Source organism: Cydia amplana, chromosome 1 (genome assembly GCF_948474715.1).
Source record: "Cydia amplana chromosome 1, ilCydAmpl1.1, whole genome shotgun sequence".
Lineage (NCBI taxonomy): Eukaryota > Metazoa > Arthropoda > Insecta > Lepidoptera > Tortricidae > Cydia > Cydia amplana.
This window is the reverse complement of record NC_086069.1, coordinates 19,152,113-19,176,836: the sequence shown is the minus strand read 5'-3', so window position 1 is coordinate 19,176,836 and position 24,724 is coordinate 19,152,113. Positions and strand designations below refer to the sequence as shown.

The 24,724-nt window shown below is 36.2% G+C and overlaps 1 protein-coding gene across 1 annotated transcript in view; it reads left to right on the top strand.

The window, feature by feature from the left end:
• LOC134649847 (ATP-binding cassette sub-family G member 1-like) overlaps positions 1 to 23,856 on the top strand; it is a 32,751-nt gene extending 8,895 nt beyond the window's left edge. The window contains exons 2-13 of the mRNA XM_063504685.1: positions 2,084 to 2,440; positions 13,456 to 13,573; positions 14,701 to 14,893; positions 15,518 to 15,663; positions 15,944 to 16,182; positions 17,903 to 18,043; positions 18,868 to 19,016; positions 19,493 to 19,661; positions 20,972 to 21,072; positions 22,019 to 22,174; positions 22,594 to 22,777; positions 23,700 to 23,856. Of these exons, the coding sequence (XP_063360755.1) occupies positions 2,299 to 2,440; positions 13,456 to 13,573; positions 14,701 to 14,893; positions 15,518 to 15,663; positions 15,944 to 16,182; positions 17,903 to 18,043; positions 18,868 to 19,016; positions 19,493 to 19,661; positions 20,972 to 21,072; positions 22,019 to 22,174; positions 22,594 to 22,777; positions 23,700 to 23,854 (1,893 nt within the window). The 5' untranslated portion in view covers positions 2,084 to 2,298 and the 3' untranslated portion in view covers positions 23,855 to 23,856. The remainder of the gene's footprint in view (positions 1 to 2,083; positions 2,441 to 13,455; positions 13,574 to 14,700; positions 14,894 to 15,517; positions 15,664 to 15,943; positions 16,183 to 17,902; positions 18,044 to 18,867; positions 19,017 to 19,492; positions 19,662 to 20,971; positions 21,073 to 22,018; positions 22,175 to 22,593; positions 22,778 to 23,699) is intronic.
• Positions 23,857 to 24,724: the final 868 nt, after the last annotated feature.

The following is a 24,724-nucleotide window of genomic DNA, read 5'->3' as shown; positions in this document are numbered from 1 at the left end:
CAAGTATATACATTGTAATAAATTTACTTACAAAATTATTCATAGAGCTATCATAAATATTTTCTTTTCTTTAGTAAATCATGCCGCAAAAGTACGACCAGAGAAACACTGATTTAAACTTTCAAGGTTTTTGACTGATTATTGTTTATTAAAACGGGATTTAATGGCGTATAATTCAGTTTTTAATTATACAACCGACTCCGAACTCCGAAAACGGAATTATCCCCGTCGCCTTTGAAAAGACTAACTAAAGTTGACATCAACATTTTACGAACTACCCGCACTTGGTCTTGTTTATCAAGTTAAACGTTTTACACACAGGGTATGTTACTCGGTCGACAAACAACACTTATAACGATATTTGGTTTTCAACCGGCGATATTTGTTTTTATGGATGAAATGCTATTTCAATGGCTTTCCGACCTTATGTACTATAGAACCGACAGTCCATAGAAAGGATTTTAGGATTATGCAGCTCAAACACCGTCCTCGAAACGTGAGCAGTAAATTTCTAAAATTATTTATTATAGTAAACAATAACGACCAGAGATAGGTAAAAAATTTAAAATTGCTGTAGGTATCTGACGCTAAAAATACCTTCATAATAACTTTAAAAAATTTAGCTTGTTACAAGAAATTTTATGTTAATAACTTAGATTTTTGTTTTTTTTTTTACTTTTTTTTGGTTCAAAAATTGATTCCCTATTTTATGTTGTTTTATGGATAATACGATTACATTGTTTTTTAAAAGTATAAGATTATGGATTAATATGTGTTAGATATCTTCATATATTAATTTTCTGTAGATAAAGTGAATAAATTAATGTAGATACTACCCTCGAAATATGACATTGCCGCTTAAAATCTTTTTACCAAGTGTCCCCAAATCTGGAAGACTTGATCCCTTCGGCTTAGACATCTGATTACCGGAAATACAACTTCAAAGCATGGAAGATGCAATTTAAATATGTTTGCTGTGTATTTTACAAATTATAGATGCATTGCTAATAGCGATCCTAGTTATATAATCAATGAGAATCTGGTATGGGGAGACATGGTAAAAATCTGTTTACCATGTGTCCCAAGAACCAGGGTCACTTGATCCCCCTAGGATCAAGGCTCCCGACCAGGGGTAAACAAGTCTCCCTTACATAGGGGACACATGGTAAAAGTCAACAGTATGGGTTTTCATTAAATAATGGTCTAATTTATTGCACAAATCTGTTCTAATTCAAACTATTAATGAAGAGATAAATTCTGAATCGTATGGTTTATAAAGTTTTTCAATACTACAAATAGTTAAGAAAATGTATGCTAAAAACAAAAGGGGTGATCAACCCTCCCCAGTTTCCCCTATATTAGTTAGTGTTAGTAACCAGTGATAGTTTTAAGGTATTATCCTAGTTAGATGTAAGGAATTATTTATTTTATTTAGTTTTAAGTGTTCGTTTCGAAGAGCTCGAACAAGATGTACGAGTAGGTATGTAGCTATTTTGCAATAAGTAGGTAGGTATTTGGCAAAATTAAGAAATGTTTTTCAAGAATGGCAGAAATATGTGAAAGTGCATGGCTCCTTCACGTAACTAAATAAACACATATGAGTTATATGACTCATACAAACGAAGACTAATTTGTATCGTATAGGGAGGTAAATAATAAATATGTCGATTATAAGTGTAACTTTTGAAATGAAATATCAAATAATTATAAACAAACAAAACGTTTTAAAACCTTAAACCCGACCACGGTTTATTTGGCATTTTCAATTTTTTAAAGTTTTATTCGGTTGGTAAATTTTGAAAATATCATCGGTTCGATTGATACCTTATTTACCAAAATCGGTTCAATAATTTTAACCTTACCTACGGTGCATCACAAGAGACAAACATATATATAAATATCTGCTTACCTTATCTAATAATAATAAACAGCCAGCGTAGTCGGGTAATGAAAATAGGTTATTCTGACGGTAGTATATTATAGCACAGCGGCCTTGCTTTGACATTATCGCGGTCACTCGTTATCAACCACATGTTAATTAGTAAATAATAACTAAATAACGGTATATTCCCTTTGTTTACAGATCCGCACAGAATGGATTACTACCGCGTTGAACTTGGGACTTGGTAACCTAGACGGTTCCCTTGGGTCAACAGCGTCCGATACGGAACGGTGGCAGCGTCCACGCATTACCACAGTCCACGCCTCGTGGCCGGTAAACGCGGACCTGTTAAAAGTGTTTGAAGTGCCAGTTAACTGTCACAAGTACTTAGTGAAAGTGACAGTTCCGTTAGCGCCATGAAGCCGGCGGCGGAGTCGGCCTTGAGTGAACTGGGGAACAACAATGTGACTCCCCTCTTATCCCGGACATCAGTGTTGTTAGAGTTTAAAGACATCCGATGCACTATCAACACATTCTCCTTAAACAAATTTCGATTGGGTAAGTGTTTGTTTATCGCTTAGTAAGTTTTTCTAGTGACATAACATAAGTGTATTACGAAATTGAACCGGTTCATTATTATGTGGGTCGCCAAGACCACGCCGATTTAATACTGTGCAGTTTTAAAACTTGTAGTTTTGTTTATGAAAGTCGAATTAAATAAAGTATCAAAAGATAATAAAAGATAAATTTTGATTTTTTTTTCGATGTCCAAAACGTAGGAAGAGCTCGTAACATATGGACACCTTCGTAAATTCAACCATGTTTCCATATTTGCACCAATAGATTTGAATATGAGAACCATATTGTCCCCTAAATTGACTTATAACGTACATAGGTTTTTATACATATATAATTTTATAATTATGTATACATAAACCGCAGCACATGAATCACACAAGCGCCCGTATTACGCACGTACCTAATTACTTAGAGGTTAAAATTTAGTAATGACTAAATAATTCTAGAATATTATTGTTTTAGCAAAGACGTATATTGTGAACATCATTTTACCACCTCATACCACCACTCAAGAAAAATTAATATAGTTTGTCACATGACTGCCTGATTTCAAACATAGACAGAGAGAATCATATTATCTGTGTCTTGCACTATTACTAGCACCCAAAAGAAATGGATGTGTATAGTTTTCCTGGTTCTTACTGACTGACAAATTGGTTTGACCAACTATAGTTACTCGTACTGCACACTGCACCCACCTTATTCTAGTGATCTACTTACTGACACAAACTTTACTGATTGCACTGGCCTTACTGCCCATAATTATTTTCCCCGTTGTGATAGTTATCAAAGTTAGACAAAAAGATCTAAAGGAAATGAAGGTTTTAGAGTTTGGCCTTTTATAAGTATAATTCCAGTACAGTGCCAAGGTAACCAACCGTCTTTAAGGTAACAATAGTACGTTACGTGTACCTAACGTACCTACCTCCGCTCGTTCGTGATTTATTTTATCTGTGGACAAGCAAAATACGTTTAGGGTGATATATGTATATTACACGATTAAGGCAGAAAACAAGTATTTTCCGTGCACTAGGCCCAGATTCCCATTTAGTTCCGATAACTACAAAATTACGTAGCTAGTTAACAAAAACTTAAAAGTGAAACATTCCATTACTGAAGATCAAAGTGTTAAACATCAAATCTTTACTTGACTAGATATATCGTTACGCGCGCTATGTTATATGCACGAGACAGGTATAGGATCTCTATGATGTGTCTATGATATGATTTTTGAGAGAAGTACTTTTAAACTTGTACATACAGTACAATAACTAGACACAACAACAATAGGGTATTTGACAATTTTTTATGGATGGTATCAGTCGATCAGGTTTGTTTTTAGGATCAAATGTCTGTATGGGACCCATTGTCTTAAAGCAATACAAAACTAACAAATGATGGTCAAAGTCTGGCACCCGCACTTTACTGACGAAACGCTTCAAACAAATTGGCAATACATCGTGTCGTCCGTCACCATGTAACGTTAGAAGCCGTTTCAATGTATAGAAAAAAAGAAAATTGCGGTTTTGTCGGTGAAATATTGCGTTTATGTATATTGTTGCTATACAATATTTTTTTTAATAAAATATAAGGAATCGAATGGTACCATTATTATTTTCCTATTTGAAGGTTTAAAAAAATATTTTGAAACTTTAAGGTCTTGTATTTTATTATTATTCCCATATATTTTTTAAGTTTTCAATGTATTGTGATAAATTGCTCATTTTCTATCTATTTAACTAGATTTAGTTATAAAATTCAACATGTGTCAACAACCCTATTATACACAAGTAAATAAAAAGTCTTTTTAAAGTAAGCAAATATTACGAAGTTGAATGACATAATAAATATGTCAAATGCAATGAGTTGTGGCAGACAATTGACAAAATATTTAGTTAAACATTGTTTTTTTGTTACAATGATAATTGACGAGGCACAAACAACAAGAGGAAGTAAAAAGTTTTGTCAAAGGTTATATAAGCAATACGGGCCTAAACATCATCATCAGCAAAACAATGAAATTTCGTTAAGTAAATATAATAAATATGTCACTAAAGTACCACTCAATTTTTATTTTTATTTGTTAGCCTGTCGCGGTCGGTCGTTTCACTTGTGGCCCACTGCCGGGGAAGGCCTTCTCTTTCTTCCACGCGTCTCGGTCTATGCGTCTATGGCAATATTAGGCAAATATTATTTAAAGTTTACTATTTTACCTACACACTTTATTCGAAGCAACGATGATAAATTACACTCGTATTTAATTAAAGTATCTATTAAGTACTTAATAGATACTTAATAGATTAAGCGCGCGTTTATTAATAAACGTTTCATGAAATGTTTTTTTTGTTTTAATTTATACATGGTGTAAGTACCGGATAAACGATCAAATTAATGGTTTACATAGTAAACATACAACAGAAATTGTAATTAATGAAGTGATCGTGTCACAGAGGTCAATATACTTGTTGATGTGGTTTCAAGTTGAATCGGCAAAATGTATAACCGCGCAATGCTCGGATTCGGGTACAAAGAGCGACATGCCTGACGCACACGCGTGTAAAAACAGATTACTGTATAATGCTGGCTCTAAATGCCGTGATAAATGTGATAATTAATTACTATTAGTCCTCTAGTTCCGTTCATGCCCGTCGGTTCGTCCGTCTGGATTTTACTGGCATTTCACTCAGAAGGAGTTTTGGACTTATGTGTTTTTAATGAGGTTGAGGTTGAGGTTGCTGAGTTTTGTAATAAGTTTTTTTTTAATCAGTCTGTTGGCGTATCCTGTATGGGCATGAGAAGAGGCCTTCCACCTAGAATTCCATGGTGCTTGCTAACGTGCCTTTCGTTTACGCTCCGTAGCGTAGCGTTACGTACGCTACGGAGCGTAAACGATTGACGTGTTGGCTAGGCACCCAGTATCTTCACTCAGTTTTGTCCTGGTGATCCTGAGTTTGAATCTCGGTAAGGGCATTTATTTGTATTTATCACGAATATTTTTTCCCGACTGACAAACTCAATAATGTTAATAATTTAGACACTTGGGAAAATTCAATCAGAAAGTCGCAAGAAAGATTCCCTGTAACTTTGAACCCTCGAAGCAAAAAAGACGACAAATTTATAAAAACATTGCCTTGCAGTAAGTTCTCTCCAAGAAAATCTTTACAACATAACACATTCCAAATAAATTAGAAAATAAAGTATTAGCATTAAATGTCATTATGATTATGACTAAATATAAATAGGAACACACAAATAAGATAATACAAATGTGTCTCAACTCAAGAAAAAAAATAAACGATAGACCCGTCTAACCTACCTAATCACAATCAATATTTCGTAATTATTGACAAAATCCTTGTTAACTTATGTGAGTCCTTAATTGAATTAGAAATACCTTGCGTTTTTTCATCAACAACAATGATACAGAATTTGATTTTCGCAATAATTAACCATTTCGACGCCGTGTCAAACACAAAAGCCGTCACTCAGACGCCACGTCACCGAAGTGTCAAAACTGAAATTGAACTTTATGCATATGCACCTAGGTCTATGTTGCTCTGTGGTCTATGACCGATTAATCCGTCTTTGGCGTTGGACCTGCGGTGCGTATATATCGGTCATTGGCGTCCAAAAGGTTAATCTTACGAAACATGACTGTGCCTGCTACTACATTATATTACCTATATGTCTGTGTTACTATTACATAGATATTAAAAAAAAAACTTAACGTGAGCTCGCAGGTGCTAACATAAAAACTGGTATCACATTTTACAATGGGAATTAAATAGGTATAACGCAAAAAAGACTAAAACCTCGTCTTGAGTCACGTAAATCTTAAAACTAAGCCACAGCATCATTACCGGGTCAATTGATTACGTGTTTGACGCCTAGCCTCTGGCGAAAGAATGTTTTAAATGTAAAATATTCACTGAAATTCCTTTTTTTTACTGTTCATTGAAGCAAGCGACCTGACATTTTAGCTAATAAATAGGCAACTGTTAACCAATCGATAAACGAAGTTTGATGCAATGATTGGCAAGCGGCGCTTCGTTAAAACACAATGTCGCATGCATAAAATACATACGTATCCTATTGTGGGTCTTGCATGCGTTCGCATACATACTTAAGCACGGCATATGCTATGTAGCATCTGCCGAGTACTCTGTACAGAGAAAATCACGTCTAGAAGTCTATTTAACATGCTTCATAGTAAGCTTCGGTAAGTACCTATATTAATATAAAATTGAGATCCACAGAAAAGCAGCCAAGTTAGAGTCGGACTTACGGTCAAAAGCTCAACAAAAGGCGCACAATATTATACTTTTTTCGTCAGACCGACTTTCGCCCTTCACGATTATACCTAGGTTGTCCTGTAATATATTGTAAATAATTTAATGAGTCGTAATAGCTAAATACCTATTTTCTGTAAAATATATATTTTATACCGCCCCTAATGGGATCAGTACCATCGCCAGACCAATCATTAAAGTAATAGTAACAACATTATCGTTATTAATGGTAATAATGGTAGTACGAACTTGTGTCGTAAGTATATATTATGTACTTATCTCGCTAAAGTTTGTCATGACCCGTGAATTTAAAAATACGCATGTATCGTGGTTAAATAGGGCAGGGTCATGCGTTAATCAAATATATGTATAATAAGAATCGAGGCGTGAACTGGGTGGTTGACTCACTCATGTGATGCGTTGTGTTTTATTGTCCATTGTATTTTATGCATTTGATTTTGAACTAATAATTATCAAAACAACGGGGAAAAAATACATAATAATTCGAAATATTCAAAGGTTATTATGGTTTTATAACTTGTATAAAATGTAAACAAAAGTCTACTAAGTGGAGAATATTTATTCGTATTTTGTGTTTAATTTCTCAATGTATTTCACCAAGAAAGAAAATATAGAAATTTCATGAATTTAATTTCTGACATTAAATATGTTCCTTCTCAAATTTATGAATGAAGAATGAGGCAACAAAGTGCAAACTATTCATTCTATATAAAAAATATATTGTTTATTATTAGCTGTTTGTCTCAAAGTAGGTACTTACACAAACCAATAATTACGTTGACCTATCCAGTGGCGGATTTGCAGTCTTTGCCGCCCTAGGCTCAGACCCTGTAGCCGCCCCTTCAGCATCAGCACCCATCATATTGACTACATTTAGGTCAGGCAACGAAAAGGTATAAAGGGAAATGCTTGGGACACATTTTTAACTTAGTAACTTTGTTTGGACTCGTTAGGAGGTGAAAGTATCAAAAGCCCTTGAGCGGGGGTAGGGGGTTTGATTTGAAGGTTCCATTTTTCGGTTTTTCGCTTATAATATCTTAGAAACTATGTGTCGTTGTGACATGATCATTATACAAAATGAAAACTGATTAAATTTACTGCAATGATCAGTCGTTAGAACGCATAGTTTCCGAGATATAAGCGAAAAACCGAAAAATAGGACCTTCAAACCTCTCTCTTCCCCCGGCTCAAGGGCTACGGCTGGGGACTTTTGATATGTTCATCTAACTAGTTCAAACAAAGTTACGAAGTCAAAAATTCCAAGCATTTCCCTCTATACCTTTTTTTGAGAATTCGTTGCCTGGCCTAATTTTAAGTTATTTCTTGTTATCATCAGCGATTTTTTTGTCACAATTTGCCGCCCCTAATATCTCGCCGCCCTAGGCTCGAGCCTACTGTGCCTTATGGGAAATCCGCCACTGGACCTATCCATGTTCCGATGAAACGTGTTCAATATTTACACCTAATGCATTATTTATCCCGAAACAATTATTCCAAAATTAGGCAACCAAGGATATAAATTGGTGTTGAAAACTATACTGCCTGCAATTACGTCCGTTTTGGATGTGTTAGTATTCCATCTAACTATGTATTTCCTTTTAAAAGCATCTGCCAAGTGGATGAATAATTTTAGCATCCTTACAATTACGGAAGAGGTGAAACGCCAAAAACGTGACTAACCACACAATTTTTTGTTAGAACTCAGCGCTCCTTCTAAGTACCTACCTATATGATTGTAAATTAAGTAAGAGCCAAGATAAGTTCGTCAAATTTAAAAACGGCGATTGTTCGATATTCTGTTACTAGTGAATGCTCAACAGTATCAGGACTTTTACGACCACATGTTTTTATGACTTTACAGATTCACGTACGTACTCCAGTAACCACAAAAAAAAATTAATGATTCAGTATTTTAATTTTGTTTTATGACTAACAAAAAAAATTATTACGGCCATATTTTGTCTAGGACAGAATGTTAATTTTAAATACATCTAATTGACTATTGGATGCAGAAATTCGAAATCGTAACTTCGGCTCGCATACGAGTATCTAATCTAAAGCAAGTGTAGGTGTACGAACGGAACTAATTAGGATACTAGTGTCTTTGAGAAATTAACTTACTTTAAGTTCAGAAAATTAAAAAAAAAAATGCGGTATAAAGGTTTCCGGTATTATGTCCTCACTAATACATTAGCCTTTATTACGAACATGATAGACAATTATAGGGCTATGTTACAGCATATATTTACAGCTTTAAATTACTGGGAAAGTCTAGATTTTTTCCGTTATAAATAACAGTTCAGAAAGAAACTCGCGAGCAATTATATGACTGGTGAGTAATTAAACGCAATTACTTAACATTAGACACGGCATGTTTTGCAGATAATTCATTGGCATCCTATTAAGATGCGCCGCCGGCGGCGCGGGCGACGCGTGGCGCGGAATACGTAATGGGAAGAAATCCGTTGTCTCGCTATCAATCATCACTCATCAGCAACGACCTCGCAGTTCATGACCCTGATTGTTCACGGCATCGTCTGCATTTCCGCTGATCAACAATGACGTGGCACTCAAAATGATGTACCTACTCGTTAAACAATGAGCAACCTACATTCATTAAGTAGGTACCTACGTTTTTTGTTATCATTGAGTTAATTTTAAACCCCCGGGCGCCAAAAGAGAGGTGTTATTTATGTTTGACGCCAATGTCTGTCTGTCTGTCTGTGGCATCGTAGCTCTCCAGCGGATGAACCGATTTCGATGCGGTTTTTTTTACGTAAAAGTGAGTTTCCTTGCGGCGGTTCTTAGCTATGTTTGATAGAAATCGGTCCAGCATTTTAAAGAGTAGGTACGTAGAAAGTTTTTATTTTTTTGTAATTTAAGAGTTATTAAATGACTGAGTATTTCGTATTTTCGTTTTAATTCGTCCAAACTGTTTCTGTAGGACGATGTCTAAATTCATAATAAATTTACTATAATGAATCCGCCACAGTAAAGTTTTTAATTCGTATTCTGTGTTGCTACAATTGACGTCAGTACTGATGAATGAATTATCAGTCACAAGCTATTGATGGTCGGAATGTGATAAGAATATTGTCCGCGACATTAGACAGGATCCCATACGTTAAACAAACCTGTTTGACGTCATGGGAACGGATCAGCATTGCTCTTTGAATAAATCATTTTGATCACTTGGTAACTACCTACTTAATCTCAAGAGGCTAATACTTCATAATATAACGTAAATTATGAAGTTGCAGTAGAGCAACCTACACACTTATATTTATATTTATTTATTTAATTTAATACAGTAAAAAAAAACAAAAGAAAAACATGCAAACAGATACAATGTCAAGAAAGATAAAACTTACAAATTCAGTCAATTACAATATTTTTAGGATTAAATAATGTCGAGAAAGATAAAATTTACAATTCAGTCAATAATTTACAATATCCCCTTATTAGTAAAGTTTTATGAATATCCCCTTATTCATAAAACTTTACTGGCCTGATTTAGTTAAATTATGTTTTATCCCTTTCTTATTACAGAAGTCAAAATGACCGATAAGGACAAACGATTATTAGCTAATTGAGGTTTGTAGCGCGTTTATGAATAAAGGGGTTAGTTCATGGACAATTCGTATGCTGACGTTATTTGTGTGATGTGTCAATCTATCCCATTTTCATAACGTGAAATGTATAATTAAAACCAACTACATTCAAGCAATAAGAAAACCATAAAGGAGGCACAGTTACAAATATCTACAGCGTTCTTGAAATAAGATAGTGGCAGCAGCTGGCGTTACAGATTTTTATCAAACGTATTTATGAGTAATTTGTAAATGGAAAATAAGTAAAACAATATTGTAACATGTTATACTGCAAAGTAAATTGTGCTTATAATTTAACATACGTATCAATATTTACATTATCTATAGCTAGGTATGTATCGTATTGCGTATTGTGAATGTAGAGCAGAACAACTGCCGTATTCGAACTTCAAGATATTCACAAGAGACGACACGTACTAGATCCATTCTAGATACGTTATAGTTTAGATTTCAACTAGTTCTCTTTTGCAGCGCAATTCGGGCAACTAATGTCACTTTTACGTTAGATAGAGTTAGATATCTATTAGATGTGAATTGGGTCTCTAAGTCATATCTTGTGGAAATCGTTCAAGAGTATCTCCAGAATCGCGCATGTCAAATTTCACAGGTTAGATCTTAAACATATCGTTATCGTATCTTGACGATGTCTAAAAGATATCTAACAGATGTCTATTTCAAAATCCGAATCGGGCCCCAAATAATTATTTCTATAAACTTACAACTGGCTGAGCTGTGATACTCACATGAGTTGTAACGTTAACTTTAAAAGATACAATCTGCAGAAACGTAGTAGCTTTTTGTTTTAGTTTTATTTATTTATTTAAAGGCATTTAAACAAATAAAGTACAAATGGCGGACAGTTCAACGCATTAAGGCATTATCTATGTACAGGGTTGGGCAAAATACTGGCTTCCACGTATTTGAAATACAAATTACAAAATACATTTTTAAAAGTATTTGAAATACAAAATACAAACTACTTTGGTGACGGGTATTTGAAACACAAAATACAAATTACAGTGTTTAAAATAATGTATTTCAATTACAAAATATACCTTTATTTATTTTTTTGTTTAGCATTTAGTTTTAACGTTAACGAATATCCTTTCATATAAACTTATAGGGTCATTGCGCTAGTTTTCGTCCAGCTCTAGTTTACGTCCACTTGACGAAATTTGAATATATACCTACATTCCTGCACAAATTTGGACTGATTTCAATCCTTATGTCTAAGGCGTCTAAGCAATATATCTGTCTACATATAACAATGATATTTCGCAAAAAGGAAGCGCTGGTGGCCTAGCGGTAAGAGCGTGCGACTTGCAATCCGGAGGTCGCGAGTTCGAACCCCGGCTCGAACCAATGAGTTTTTCGGAACTATTTACGAAATATCATTTGATATTTACCAGTCGCTTTTCGGTGAAGGAAAACATCGTGAGGAAACCGGACTAATTCCAATTACGGCCCTAGTTTACCCTCTGGGTTGGAAGGTCAGATGGCAGTCGCTATCGTAAAAACTAGTGCCAACGCCAATTACTGGGATTAGTTTCCAAGCGGACCCCAGGCTCCCATGAGCCGTGGCAAAATGCCGGGACAACGCGAGGAAGATGAAGATTTCGCAAAAAGTAGTAAATTAAAAATGAAATATATATTTGATAATCCGTCAAGTCGTCGAAAACTAGTGCATGGACGGAAACTACTGCAATGACCCTATCCCCTAGATTTAAACGAAAAGTTCCACGCAGAAGTTGACCTAATATAGATCCAGTATCCAGCCAATGAAAATTGTATCTCGGCTGGATCGGAGGTTCGCGGTCGGCTCACAGCTTGTGCGAGAGATAGACATTTTAGGATTATAGAATTTAATAAAATGTATTTATAGAAATGTATTTTGAAGCTTGAAGTATTTGAAATACAAAATACTAAATACATGTGAGTGCAGTATTTGAAATACCAAATACAAAATACTTTTGAGGTAGTATTTGAAATACAAATACAAAATACTAATTTGTATTTCAAATACGTATTTCAAATACATGTAATTGAAATACTGCCCAACCCTGTCTATGTATAAGTCAACCATTGGGCTAAACAGAAAATTGTTATACTTGCTTAATTGTACTTGGTACTTGCAAAATAATCGTGTTTAACGGCGAAGTGACAATAAACTCATAAAAAGCCGGCATCATTCTCGTTGTTACGTGACAACTCTCATACTCCATTTCACATACTGTTTTTATTGATCACGGTGAATTTATTTATTAATACAGAGCATTTCGATGTATGATGATTTGTTTTATTTTAATAACGTATGAAATATTATTAAATTTTAATCAAAAGGACACAGTAATTAACAACTAAAATCTCTAATCTAATTGTAAATGTCTTATAATAACCTGGGCTATTTTGCATTTCAAAACGAAAGACAATTTCGCCAATATTAACGATTAAATAGGTATATAAAAAACCGGATAAGCGCGAGTCCGACTCGCGCACGGAGGGTTCCGCACCATCACTTGCAAAATAAGCAAAAAAACGGTCACCCATCCAAATACTGACCCCGCCCGACGTTGCTTAACTTCGGTCAAAAATCACGTTTGTTGTATGGGAGCCCCACTTAAATCTTTATTTTATTCTGTTTTTAGTATTTGTTGTTATAGCGGCAACAGAAATACATCATCTGTGAAAATTTCAACTGTCTAGCTATCACGGTTCGTGAGATACAGCCTGGTGACAGATGGACGGATGGACGGACGGACGGACGGACGGACGGACGGACGGACGGACGGACGGACGGACGGACGGACGGACGGACGGACGGACGGACGGACGGACGGACAGCGGAGTCTTAGTAATAGGGTCCCGTTTTTTACCCTTTGGGTACGGAACCCTAAAAAACGTTTTGTATTCGTGTTTTCTACGTCAACGTGAGCTCGTTTAAAAGATGGGCTACGTCAGTCATTAATTGTGTATTGTGAATTATTCATACGACTAAAATTTGTATTTTAAAATCGAATGCCTGTTGATTAGTAACTAAGTTTTTTCTCTAAATATAGGTTTTTCTTTATTACAGAACCTAGGAATATTTTAAATGGCGTAGACGGGTGTTTCAAGCCAGGCGAGCTCACAGCCATCATGGGGCCGTCGGGAGCTGGGAAAACGACCCTCCTCAATATACTGGCTGGTTACACGTAAGTATCAAAACCAATCCAAATCCTGCTAATAATGTTAATGTGAAAGTTTGTAGGTAAGCTTATTTTTGGATTTTTGATATTAGTTACTCAATTGGACTAAAATGGCTGGACAGGTATCGGAAAATCTTGACTAGGATATAAGATATTTTATGTTTGTTGAATCATCCCTTAAATAGGTATGCGAAATTTGGGGATTATCTAACAGTTGTGTAGTACCTATGGTAGTAGGTACTAACCCGGGAAAGAAGAGACCTTTTATGTACAATTACTAACATCTCAGCTGACTAATAAGGGAAATCCGCGTTTGTCAGCATTGTAAACCACATTATTGTGCGTAGCATTGTAAACCACATTAAATTGGCAAATATTCGGAGTTAGTTTAGCTGATGTATTTACGAACAAAACAGACCTCCTGGCCGACACTAGGCCAACAAGAATCATGCTCTAAAATATTGTCCATTTGTAAATAAACAAAATCTAAAATATTAACATATCCTTCATACACCTCCAGCTAATATTATTGCAAGACATCTGCTAAACTTTGGTCAGTTAAATTTGTAGGCCGAATGCACCAAACCGTGCGCCTGTAACCATAATTTACGTTTGTTATAAGTAGAATAGTACAGAATAGAATCAATTTATTTACGTCACATCGTGGTTGGTTACATAAGAGAGGGTATAAAAGGAACGGACGACTGAGTAATTATATTAAATTCGCTGTTGACTTACGGTGCCTACCTAAATAATTAATTCATCGACGATTCGACGTGTTTAGTGCAACGTGACTAAAGAAAAGTAAATATAATGAAAATTAAAATTTTTAGAGGTTAAACGATGCACCAAACCGCCTGGCGTCATTAAACGTTCGTATACATAACGTATGTTTTATTGTAACTAAGAGTAAGTAGGAAGTTGCATAGTTCACTGCTACTCAGTCAGTACTCGGCATTGATCGGTCCGTCTAATATAGAAGTGTTCCTGGGACTGAATGCGTAAGGCGAGATCCAGTACTAATTCCCGACTACGGGGCTGATTTTATATAGAAAATTAGTGAGCACACCCTCCGTCACTTGCGGTAGATGCAACTGGCTTTTTACACTTTATTAAACTTGCTATCCCCACAGTACCCGTGGCGCCAAAGGCGAGATCTCCGTCAACGGCGTGTGCGCGTGCGCCTCACAGTCCGGCGGGCGCGGCGGCGCACGCTACATCCGCCAGCATGACGACCTGCGCGCCTACCTCACGGTGTACGAAGCCATGGCCCTGGCCGCCGCTCTCAAGCTGGCGGACTTCTCGCCAATCGAAAGGAAGGAGAAAGTTAGTACAGCTGTAACCAATTAAGATTATTTTAGAATGAATGGATCCTACCTATTCATTTACATTTGACAACAGGATAAAAGAAGTAAAGCTTTAACCCTGGAAGTTGTCTTAATACTTATGTGGCCTGTGACCATCCAAAACGAACCGATTAATCTGCTAAATTGGGACCGATAACGCGGGCCTATTTAAAAAAGTTTTTACTGCATTGCGTGCGAGTGAGACTATCTGTTGTATTAATTTCCTCGTGATACTTTGACCAGCCGCGTAGAACCATAAACTTTTATCGGTAACTGGATTGAATGGCTTCAGAATCTAAACCAGAAATTATAACTTTCTCTTCACATGTTTAAACCAAAAGTAGGCAACTAGAAAGCTCAAACTTCAAACATGCAACTCCTACATAGATCGTCCGTCATTAAATCTAACAAGCGTTTATAAGTGCATTATTAGCGAAAGCGAAGCGCTCAACCAACATTTTAAACCTACCTAAACATACCAACCTACTCTCTAGGAACGAATATTCTACCAACTCACTCGGAACTATTTTAGTAGAACTATGTATTCACATTGAATATTTTTGCTAATTATATCGATAATAAGTGTATTTTTTTTGTATTTCAGGTATATGAAATTCTATCGTTACTAGGCCTCAGTGGAGCGGCTCAGACCCTTTGCAGAGACCTCTCTGGGGGCCAGAGAAGACGGCTCGGCGTCGCTTTAGAACTCCTCTCTGACCCATCTTTACTATTTCTAGACGAGCCTACTACGTAAGTCAACTTTTATTTTACAATCTATTGACATACCCATTGTTCTTAAAATAGTAGCCGAAAGTATTACTACATCAAAAATGTTTTTCGGATACGCGATTCAAGTTGTATAAATCCGACCCGCAGCCTTTTATTGTGGTGGGTATTGATTAATGATAGTAATGATACAGTTGTCAAAAAAACATAATTTGCCAGGAATAAATTAACTACTACGCTACCACGTTTCATGAACATATTTGTTCTTTTTATTTACCATTAAAAAGTAATTTAACATTTTCAGGGGGCTGGACTCATCAGCATCAGCGTCACTCATCGCACTGCTGAGCAGCCTAGCCCGAGGAGGCAGGACACTAATTGCGACCATCCACCAGCCTTCAGCGTTGCTCTTTGAGAAGATAGACTCCCTATACTGCCTGGTGGATGGCCGGACGCTGTACAAAGGCCCAAGGGCATCGCTGCTGCCGGCGCTGGAGAGCGCGGGGCTGCGGTGCCCACCGTACCACAACCCTGCTGACTTCTGTAAGCACTAGAAGCCATGAACCGTATCAGGTTTTTTTAAAAAGTCAAATTTATTTAAACATTTATCAAAAACATTCGGGCATCTATTTTTTACGAGGTTAGGCAATAAATGAAAGTTTATTTTATTTTATGTTTTAAATGCCCAGTTATACAAATTTGAACAGTATTTCAGTGGCCTTTGGGTTCTAAAAAGTAGAAATACCAATTTAACAAAATCTATTTTATACCTAGTCATGCTATTCTCCTACTTTGTGATTTGAATTCGATTGAAACATAATTATGTACCTACGCAGTTAGCTCCAATCTTATTTAAATAAATCTAGTACCACAGTAGGTAAGCAAAAGTTAATATGAAAAGCAAACAGCAACATATAATAGCAGAATAATACTTTATCCTTCATTGTTTAGCTTGTTTCATCGCAATAAGATTTACAAAATGTCAGTTATTGTGTCAGTAATGATACCAATACATTTTTTTTTGCTTTTTACAAAGCATGAAGTGACCCGCCTTCATTACTCTTTTTCATATAACAATCGAAACGTTTCGAAAAATATTAAATATGTACTTAGTGTGCTCGTTAGATTAAGGAAGCCTCTTAAAGCGCATCGCGTCATAGTTCCGTGTATCCTACCTATGTAGTCTGTTGCTATTTACCTATCGTTTCCTATATTCCGAGTTAAGTTAGCCAGTCACGCGCATCCTACAATAACTCATAGAAACATTGAATGTAGAGAATTTTAGCCGGATACAATGAACATCAAACGTAGACTTCTTTAAACTGATAAGTATAGTATCGGAAATTACAATAATAACCAAGTTTAGTTTGGTTAGTCTGACACACATTTTATTTGGGTTTAGTACAAGTGACAAGGAACTGTAGTAAAGGCACTTATTAGATTAATAAAGGGATGCTGGCTTATGAATAACAAATTAAATAAGCATTATACTCGTAGTGAAATAAATATATTCCACACAGTGTATATCTTCGCACTGGGGAGGGAACAAATTCTCTAAGCTTAAGTTTGACAATCTAGCTTTGTTTCGTTGCGATCATATTTCATTATTTTATTGTTAATCTCAATGGAAAAAGATCAAAGTTCACGACGCGCGTAATTATTATATAATTAAATGTGACTTAATCGCATAATTATACTTAATCGTTCAAATGCAGGTAGCTAGAAAATGTTGATGTCAACTTTAAACAGTCTTTCTCCGGGACCATGAAGACAATGTCGTCTTCGAAACGTCGGAGGTAATTTAAAAGCGTAAGTTTACGCGATTAATAATGTGAGAAAATCGTAAAAGTTTGAATCAGCGGCACACATCACAGAACAAGTAGAATGGCGATGCGAGCAGGGTACGTGTCACCGCGGGGTTTTGAGCAAACGCTCGCATGCTACTCGCCCGCGCTGACCGAAAATGAAGTAAACATGCCTTTTTGCGCCACAATAACGTTCAGATTAAGAAGCCAGACGTCAAATCTGTCTAAAGGAGGCGTATCCATTCACCACGCACACAAGGCGCTAGCTAGTTTTTACTACCGTTACGCGAGTGTTAGTAAATGTGGAGAGGAACGAGCGGCGACACCGGTTCCGATACTAACTATGCGCGATAGCCATTCTAACCTCTTTAATATGTTCTGTGGCACACATCATATTGGCAACATCGTATATATAATTTTACTGACTCCTTTATTTATTTCATCTTATCTTGTTTCAGTGATGGAGGTAGCATCGGGAGAGTACGACGTGGACCTCATCGGGACGGCCAAGACGATGTTGCGATACAAACCCGAGGCCAACCCGGATGGCACCGCCAGCTGGAATGTTCCCACAATACCCGCGTTACCTAGTCCATTAGGTAAGCTAAGCATATCATATATTATAAATACGAGTTAATTTGGTGTTATTCATAAATCATAAACGTGCTGCAAGCCTGAAATTTGAATTAGCTATTAATCGTTTGTCTTAATCAGTCATGACACGAACATAACATGACAAGACAGGAACACAAATTAACGAATTGAGGTATGTAAAGTTATATGAATAAGTATAGCCTCTAGCGGTCTACCACACAAGAAAAATTTACAATGAAAATCATGTGAAAATTGAATCAATCATGTTAGGTTCTAATCGAATAAAACATACCAACAAATGCCACTCTATTCCAATAAATGATTTAAATTAATAAGAACGAATACTAAGACCGTAGCCACGAAAAACGTTGTCGCCCTACCTGACACTGTTTCAATAGTCTGCAATAGACTTTAAGGCCAATGATGATGGGACACAAAAGGATAGGCGCAACATGCAAATATAGTCCGGTCTATAGAACACAAAGAAGTAAAGAGGTTTTATACTTGTAAACCATAGTTAGAGTCTATGCGGAAAGAGAAGAGTCGTAGAATGTATTAGATCCCATACATTTCACGACTCTTCTCTTTCCGCACAGACTCTACCAAAGTTTTTAAGAAGAGACGCCTATAACATTTATATTAGCAACATTTCGGTGACAAACAAGTTTCTTTGTTACAATTCAATTCAATTCTTTATTGACAAAATAAAATTTTACACGTTAAAATAATAGGCACTATTATGAATTGAATGAGTTCTAATGTACCATGAGAAATTTAAATCTGTTTTCCAACTGGTTTTCCAGATAATTCCTAATTAGTAAATTTTCAGATATAAGTTCGGAGCTCAGATTCAAATCGGTTCTGGGAAATACCAAGCACCAGCAGAGTCACAAGAAGACGATGTACAGACAATCTGGCCTTTTGCGCCAAACGTGGATCTTGCTGTACAGGAACTATTTAATCACTACTCGGAATTATGTAAGTCTCAAACAACTTCAAATTTCCTAATCATAAAACAACATAGGCAACTAAATTCACTTTATTTAATTGTACTAAGTTACCACCCCTTTGTCACTGCCATTTTGAACATATTCTCCAGATTTTCCCCCAGTATCACCATGTATGGTAGTTAAAACTACAAAAAAGCTAGTAAAAGGTTTAATAAATCAACAGTTATTTTAACTAGTTGCATTGAAATAGGTATGACTTAACTTTGACACGACCGAATTTTCGACGCTACGTATTTAGGTATATATTTTTATAAGCACATAAACACATACCTTCAGACTACTAAAATAATAATTTTGCAAGTAAAAACTCGAATAACTGCAGTTGAAATTAACTTTTTGGATCGTGATGAAACTCATAATCCAATTTGTTTGCTTTTTTGCTTGATGTGAGACTTGATTGAAAAGGCTCTTAACAGTTACTAATTGGACATTGTTATTTAACAGTCTCACTTTATGCTCCGAGTGGCGTGTCACGTGATAATCGCGCTAATCTTCGGCTATCTGTACCTCGGCGTGGGCAGTGAGGCGAGCTCCGTGCTCGGCAACTACGTCTACCTGTACGGCTCCATGCTGCTGGTGGTCTACACCGGGAAGATGTCCGTGGCGTTATCATGTGAGTCTTCAGTTTACGTACGTATTTGTCTCCACCCTTGTCTACCTGTATCTCGGCGTGGGCAGTGAGGCTAACCCCGTGCTTTGCAATAACGTCTACCTGTACGGCTCCAAGCTGCTGGTGGTCTACACCGGGAAGATGTCCGTGGCGTTATCATGTGAGTCTTCAGTTTACGTACGTATTTGTCTCCACCCTTGTCTACTTGTACCACGGCGTGGGCAGTGAGGCCAGCTCCTTGCTTTGCAATAACGTCTACCTGTACGGCTCCAAGCTGCTGGTGGTCTACACCGGGAAGATGTCCGTGGCGTTATCATGTGAGTCTTCAGTTTACGTACGTATTTCTCTCCACCCTTGTCTACCTGTACCTCGGCGTGGGCAGTGAGGCCAGCTCCATGCTCGGCAACTACGTCTACCCGTACGGCTCCAAGCTGCTGGTGGTAGACAACCAGAATATGTAGACACCGGGAAGATGTCCGTGGCGTTATCATGTAAATCTTTTGATCTAGTTTTTATTAAGTTAGTATTTTAAATGCAGCCTAATCACATTTCGAGAACGTGGTATAGGATAGCAGCTTATGATGGTACCGAAAAACTTATTGTTCCACAATACGTGTTGGAAACTCTCTGGATAGGTCTGTATAATTCTATTCACAATTTTATTGCAGTTTACCTTGCTGTGCATCTAGATTTGACCTAATCGTTGACGATAGAAGTCATACTCATAATATACCTACGAGTATAAACACAAAATAGTAAACGTTATTCAACTGTTACCTACCTAAATATTTAAATCGAATAGACCTGAGGTCATTTACCCTTGATTTTATTTTAATCGCCCACTATCTAATATATGCTATAATATAATCTAGGGTTTTATCTTATTTTAAAGATTATAGACAACATTAATCATAAAATTGTTGGGAGCCAAGGACATTGTATTTATCAGTAACTTATCTTAAAAATCACGGATTCACGGCACTGTCGGAAACGTGACAAACTGACAATTCTTATTACTTGACGCTTTGGCCATTATAAATTATGGCAAAGCCTATTTCATCCACCTGACGACGCCTGCGTGCGGATTATAAACAATTTATCAATATAATATATTGCAGAATGACACTATATTGTTTTACGCGGTAAACGCAGCGTTAAGGGCATTGTCATTTTTCGCTATATTCCGTTGATCGCATGCGTTCAACGATGCGTCAATCCCATAAACAACCGCGCGCTTTAACTACCATACATAGACGGAGTCTAGATGCAGACGACCATAGTGTATCTTAATGACAAACTATGTTTTCTTACAGTTAACCTGGAGATGAATATATTAAAAGGAGAACATTACAATAGGTGGTACAATTTAGGACCCTATGTCGTCTCTCTTCTGGCAGTGGAGCTACCATTTCAGGTATGCTATTTTTGAAGTGAAAACTTCTTTAGCGGCGCTGTGCACTTTTTGTGATGGGGAAAAAATGTTAAACTCGCGAGAGCGTAAGACGTAACCCTCTCTTTCCACCGCGCGGCGAAAATGTATGCCTGAGCCTGCTGTTTCGTTTTTATTCACCAAAGAACTTTAGTCATAACGTATCATAATCAGGTCAATTATTTAAAACTGGACTTTTATATTAAGCAATAAAGCTCAATGTTCTAATCTTGTACGGGCTGAAATACGAGGACCTCACAGTTACATTCTAACTATTTCTAACTTTATATCACTCAAATATAATTCAATAAAGCTACATCGATTAAATCGCTAATAAAAGTGAACTCTAATACTGGTGAATAAAGCTCAAAATATCATGACCAAATATATTTAGAGGCGAGGTCTGCAAGGTAACTTTACAATTTCTATTCGAATTTTAAACAATTAACACTGCAAATTTAAGCTCACTGGCCAGCAATTTCGGAACTAAAGTTTTTCAATAGAACATACATTTTGGACTAGTCATTGAGTTTTCACTTCTGTCGGCACTCCCGGAGTGCAACCCGTTGTTTTTTTTACTTATTGTAGCTACCGACCATCTACCGACAGAATCACACTTGTATATGAGAGAAATAGACAGATTATAAGAATGGTCAGTTAATTGAATCAACGATGATACAGTATGCCATTCAATAACCGTAAAATAAAGAAAAACTTACACTTCCAACACACCCATCATACGAGTAGGTACGTATCAAGTTTTAACAAATGCAATTGCGCACGTAATTATTTCGGATTACAATTCTGAATTAGATTTTTATTGTACTTGTCAGTTTTAAAAGAATCAGAGCCATCCAACAGTTATACTTACGGTAGCAGTAGTTTCTTTTCAGTGAAAAATATGAAATGCCTACTGTCATTTGGTCCGCAGATGATCTCTTGCGTGTCGTACGTGGTTCTGTCGTACTGGTTAACAGACAATCCGCTAGAGCCGACACGAGCGACGCTGTTCTTGGCTACCATAGTCACCACCTCTCTCTGCGCGCAGTCATGGGGGTATTTCATCGGTTCGACGACCCCTACTAAGGTAGGACTAAGACAATTTTGCTCTTGGACTTGCAATACCAAAAACTATCAAATTACCTAACTAGTTGTATTTGTCCATTATTACTTTATGTTTAAGTGTAAAAGATTTACCGCACGAAATTTGGAGATACTCGCATTGAAACGTAAGATTATCAACTATTTATTATTATGTTTGATATATCACAATATTTGTACCTAGGTAAGTAGGTATAGCTTGCCTTGATGGTGAAGTATAAATACACTATCTTATGAAAAATATATACACTATGTTTCAAATACATAAGTAGTCAGCATTTTTGAAGTTCATATTATTAATATACACGTAGCGTATTTGTTAATTCCTTGCACAATTATTATATAGGTAGAAGGAATAGATTGATTATATTTAAAACTACATTTATATTTATCTGTCATTTTCAGATCGCAGTGTTCATAGGGCCTATATTAGCGTGCCTGTTCTCGGTATTCGGTTTCTGCCTGTCTTTAGCGGACACGCCCATAGGTTTCCGATGGTTGCATTACATCTCCTACTTCAGGGCCGGGTTCCACGTGGCAGTGCATTCTGTATACGGTTTTAATAGAACCAACATCCCATGTTCCAAAGGTAAGGTTTTTTGAGCGCTTTATCAAAATGATTATTCGGGTTTTTTTGAGAAGAAACCGTGTATTATTTGATAATTACATTCTCAGAGCCAGCTTGTACGATTATCGTTATGGCTCCTCTACACGATGGGCCAACGCCGGCCACTCCAAGGGACGCATTTATGCGTTAGAGGGAGCAAGTGATATTGCTATCTCATTCTACCGCATGGCTGCGTCCCTTGGAGTGGCCAGCGTTGGCCCATCGTGTAGAGGTGCCATTAGAATTTAATGGTGCTCCCACATTGGCTGTTACAAAATATTGTATAACATCGTGTGACAGCCGTTTCCGAGACCCCCGAAATATATAAATATATATAGATAGATCTACGAGTAAATATACAGGGTGCTTCCTGTAACAGGAGCAATAAATTAAACTAAAAGCTTAAAAAATATGAATCCTTTAGACTTCCTCTTTTTCATACAAAATAAATATTGCCTTCAATGTACGCTGACATCAGTGTGTTTGACGTTGCTTGTCACGCTTTAAACATTACAAAATTTGCAATACATTGCGTCTTAGAATAAACTTTAAAGTGTAATAAAAATCAAAACCTGAGATATTTTCAAAAGTTGCTGAACAAATGTTGGTCAGTTTGAGGAGTACAGCCTACAGTTTAATTTATTGCTCCTGTTACAGGAAGCACCCTGTATAGGTATACAAGAATTGCTCGTTTAAAGGTATAAGATAAAATAATTTAAATATGAAATAAAACTTTAAACGTGACACATGTTCGTGATGTATGTAACAAGTCGTTATAGTATGTAATTACTTTTTTTTTATTATGTAAGTTATGGGTTACCGTTTATAGGTAATACATAATTTACCTATACACGGTAACCCATAAAAGTGATTACTTACAAGTACCTACATTTATTTGTTTCAGAATACTGTCACTACCGAACTCCAAGTAAGTTTCTAAGTGAAATGGACATGAGTTACATCGACGTCGGCGGGAACATGGCTTTCATCCTCGGCATGACGGTCGTCATGCACACGCTGACGTGCATAGCTTTATGGTACAGGCTCAACAAGAGGTGAAATATTTTAGAACGGCACAGCTGATTGTGCCTATGAATAGTTTAGGTTAATAATAATGTCAATGACCCCTGCACGTGGCAAAACTCTATCATACAATTTTATTACAATTTTTCTAGTGGGTTGGCTTTGCTTAAATATTTTCTGAACATTATATCCAGTGTACGTGTATAGAGATAATAATATTTTACTAGTAGATAGGCAAAATGATATGTCTTCATTTAATTCATCGTATTGTATTGTTTAACGTTATAGTAAGGGGTTTCTGTCAAATCAAAGATGTGTTAAAATACTTAATAAACATTTGCTCAATTAGCTTGCCTAGTGATATCTGAATTAAAACCATAACCTTGTTAATTATGCAGGCAATGATCTGAAGTGTTTTATTTGTTCGCTTTATTCACATGATCCATAGTATGTGGTGATCGGTGTTTGTGTACCTAAACTTTAAGTTATTTAATGTTTATTTTTGGTAATTAGATTAATGACAAGTATTAATGTAATATTTAGCAAACATCCTTAGTGTTAACTTGATTTCATTGTGTTTGTATTACATTAACTTAATGTCTGTTTACCTATTGTTTATGCTACTGATCTTACTCATTTTTATGTAGACTTTTAAAAACGGTATTTGTATGTATACACAATTTTTGATTAAATTACCTCTTTTTCTATTTAAGGCGCAAAAAATATCACAGGTAGTGAGTTCAAGCCGTCTCGACGCTTAATTTGTTATATATAATAAGTCTGGTTTGGAAAACAATGCCAAAAGTTGTTTTGCAAAGGGTCAAAAGTTCTTTTGTCTCTAAAAGACATTTCGTAATAAAGGGTTGTAAAGGCTATATAGGTATTGAGTAACATTCAAATCACCCA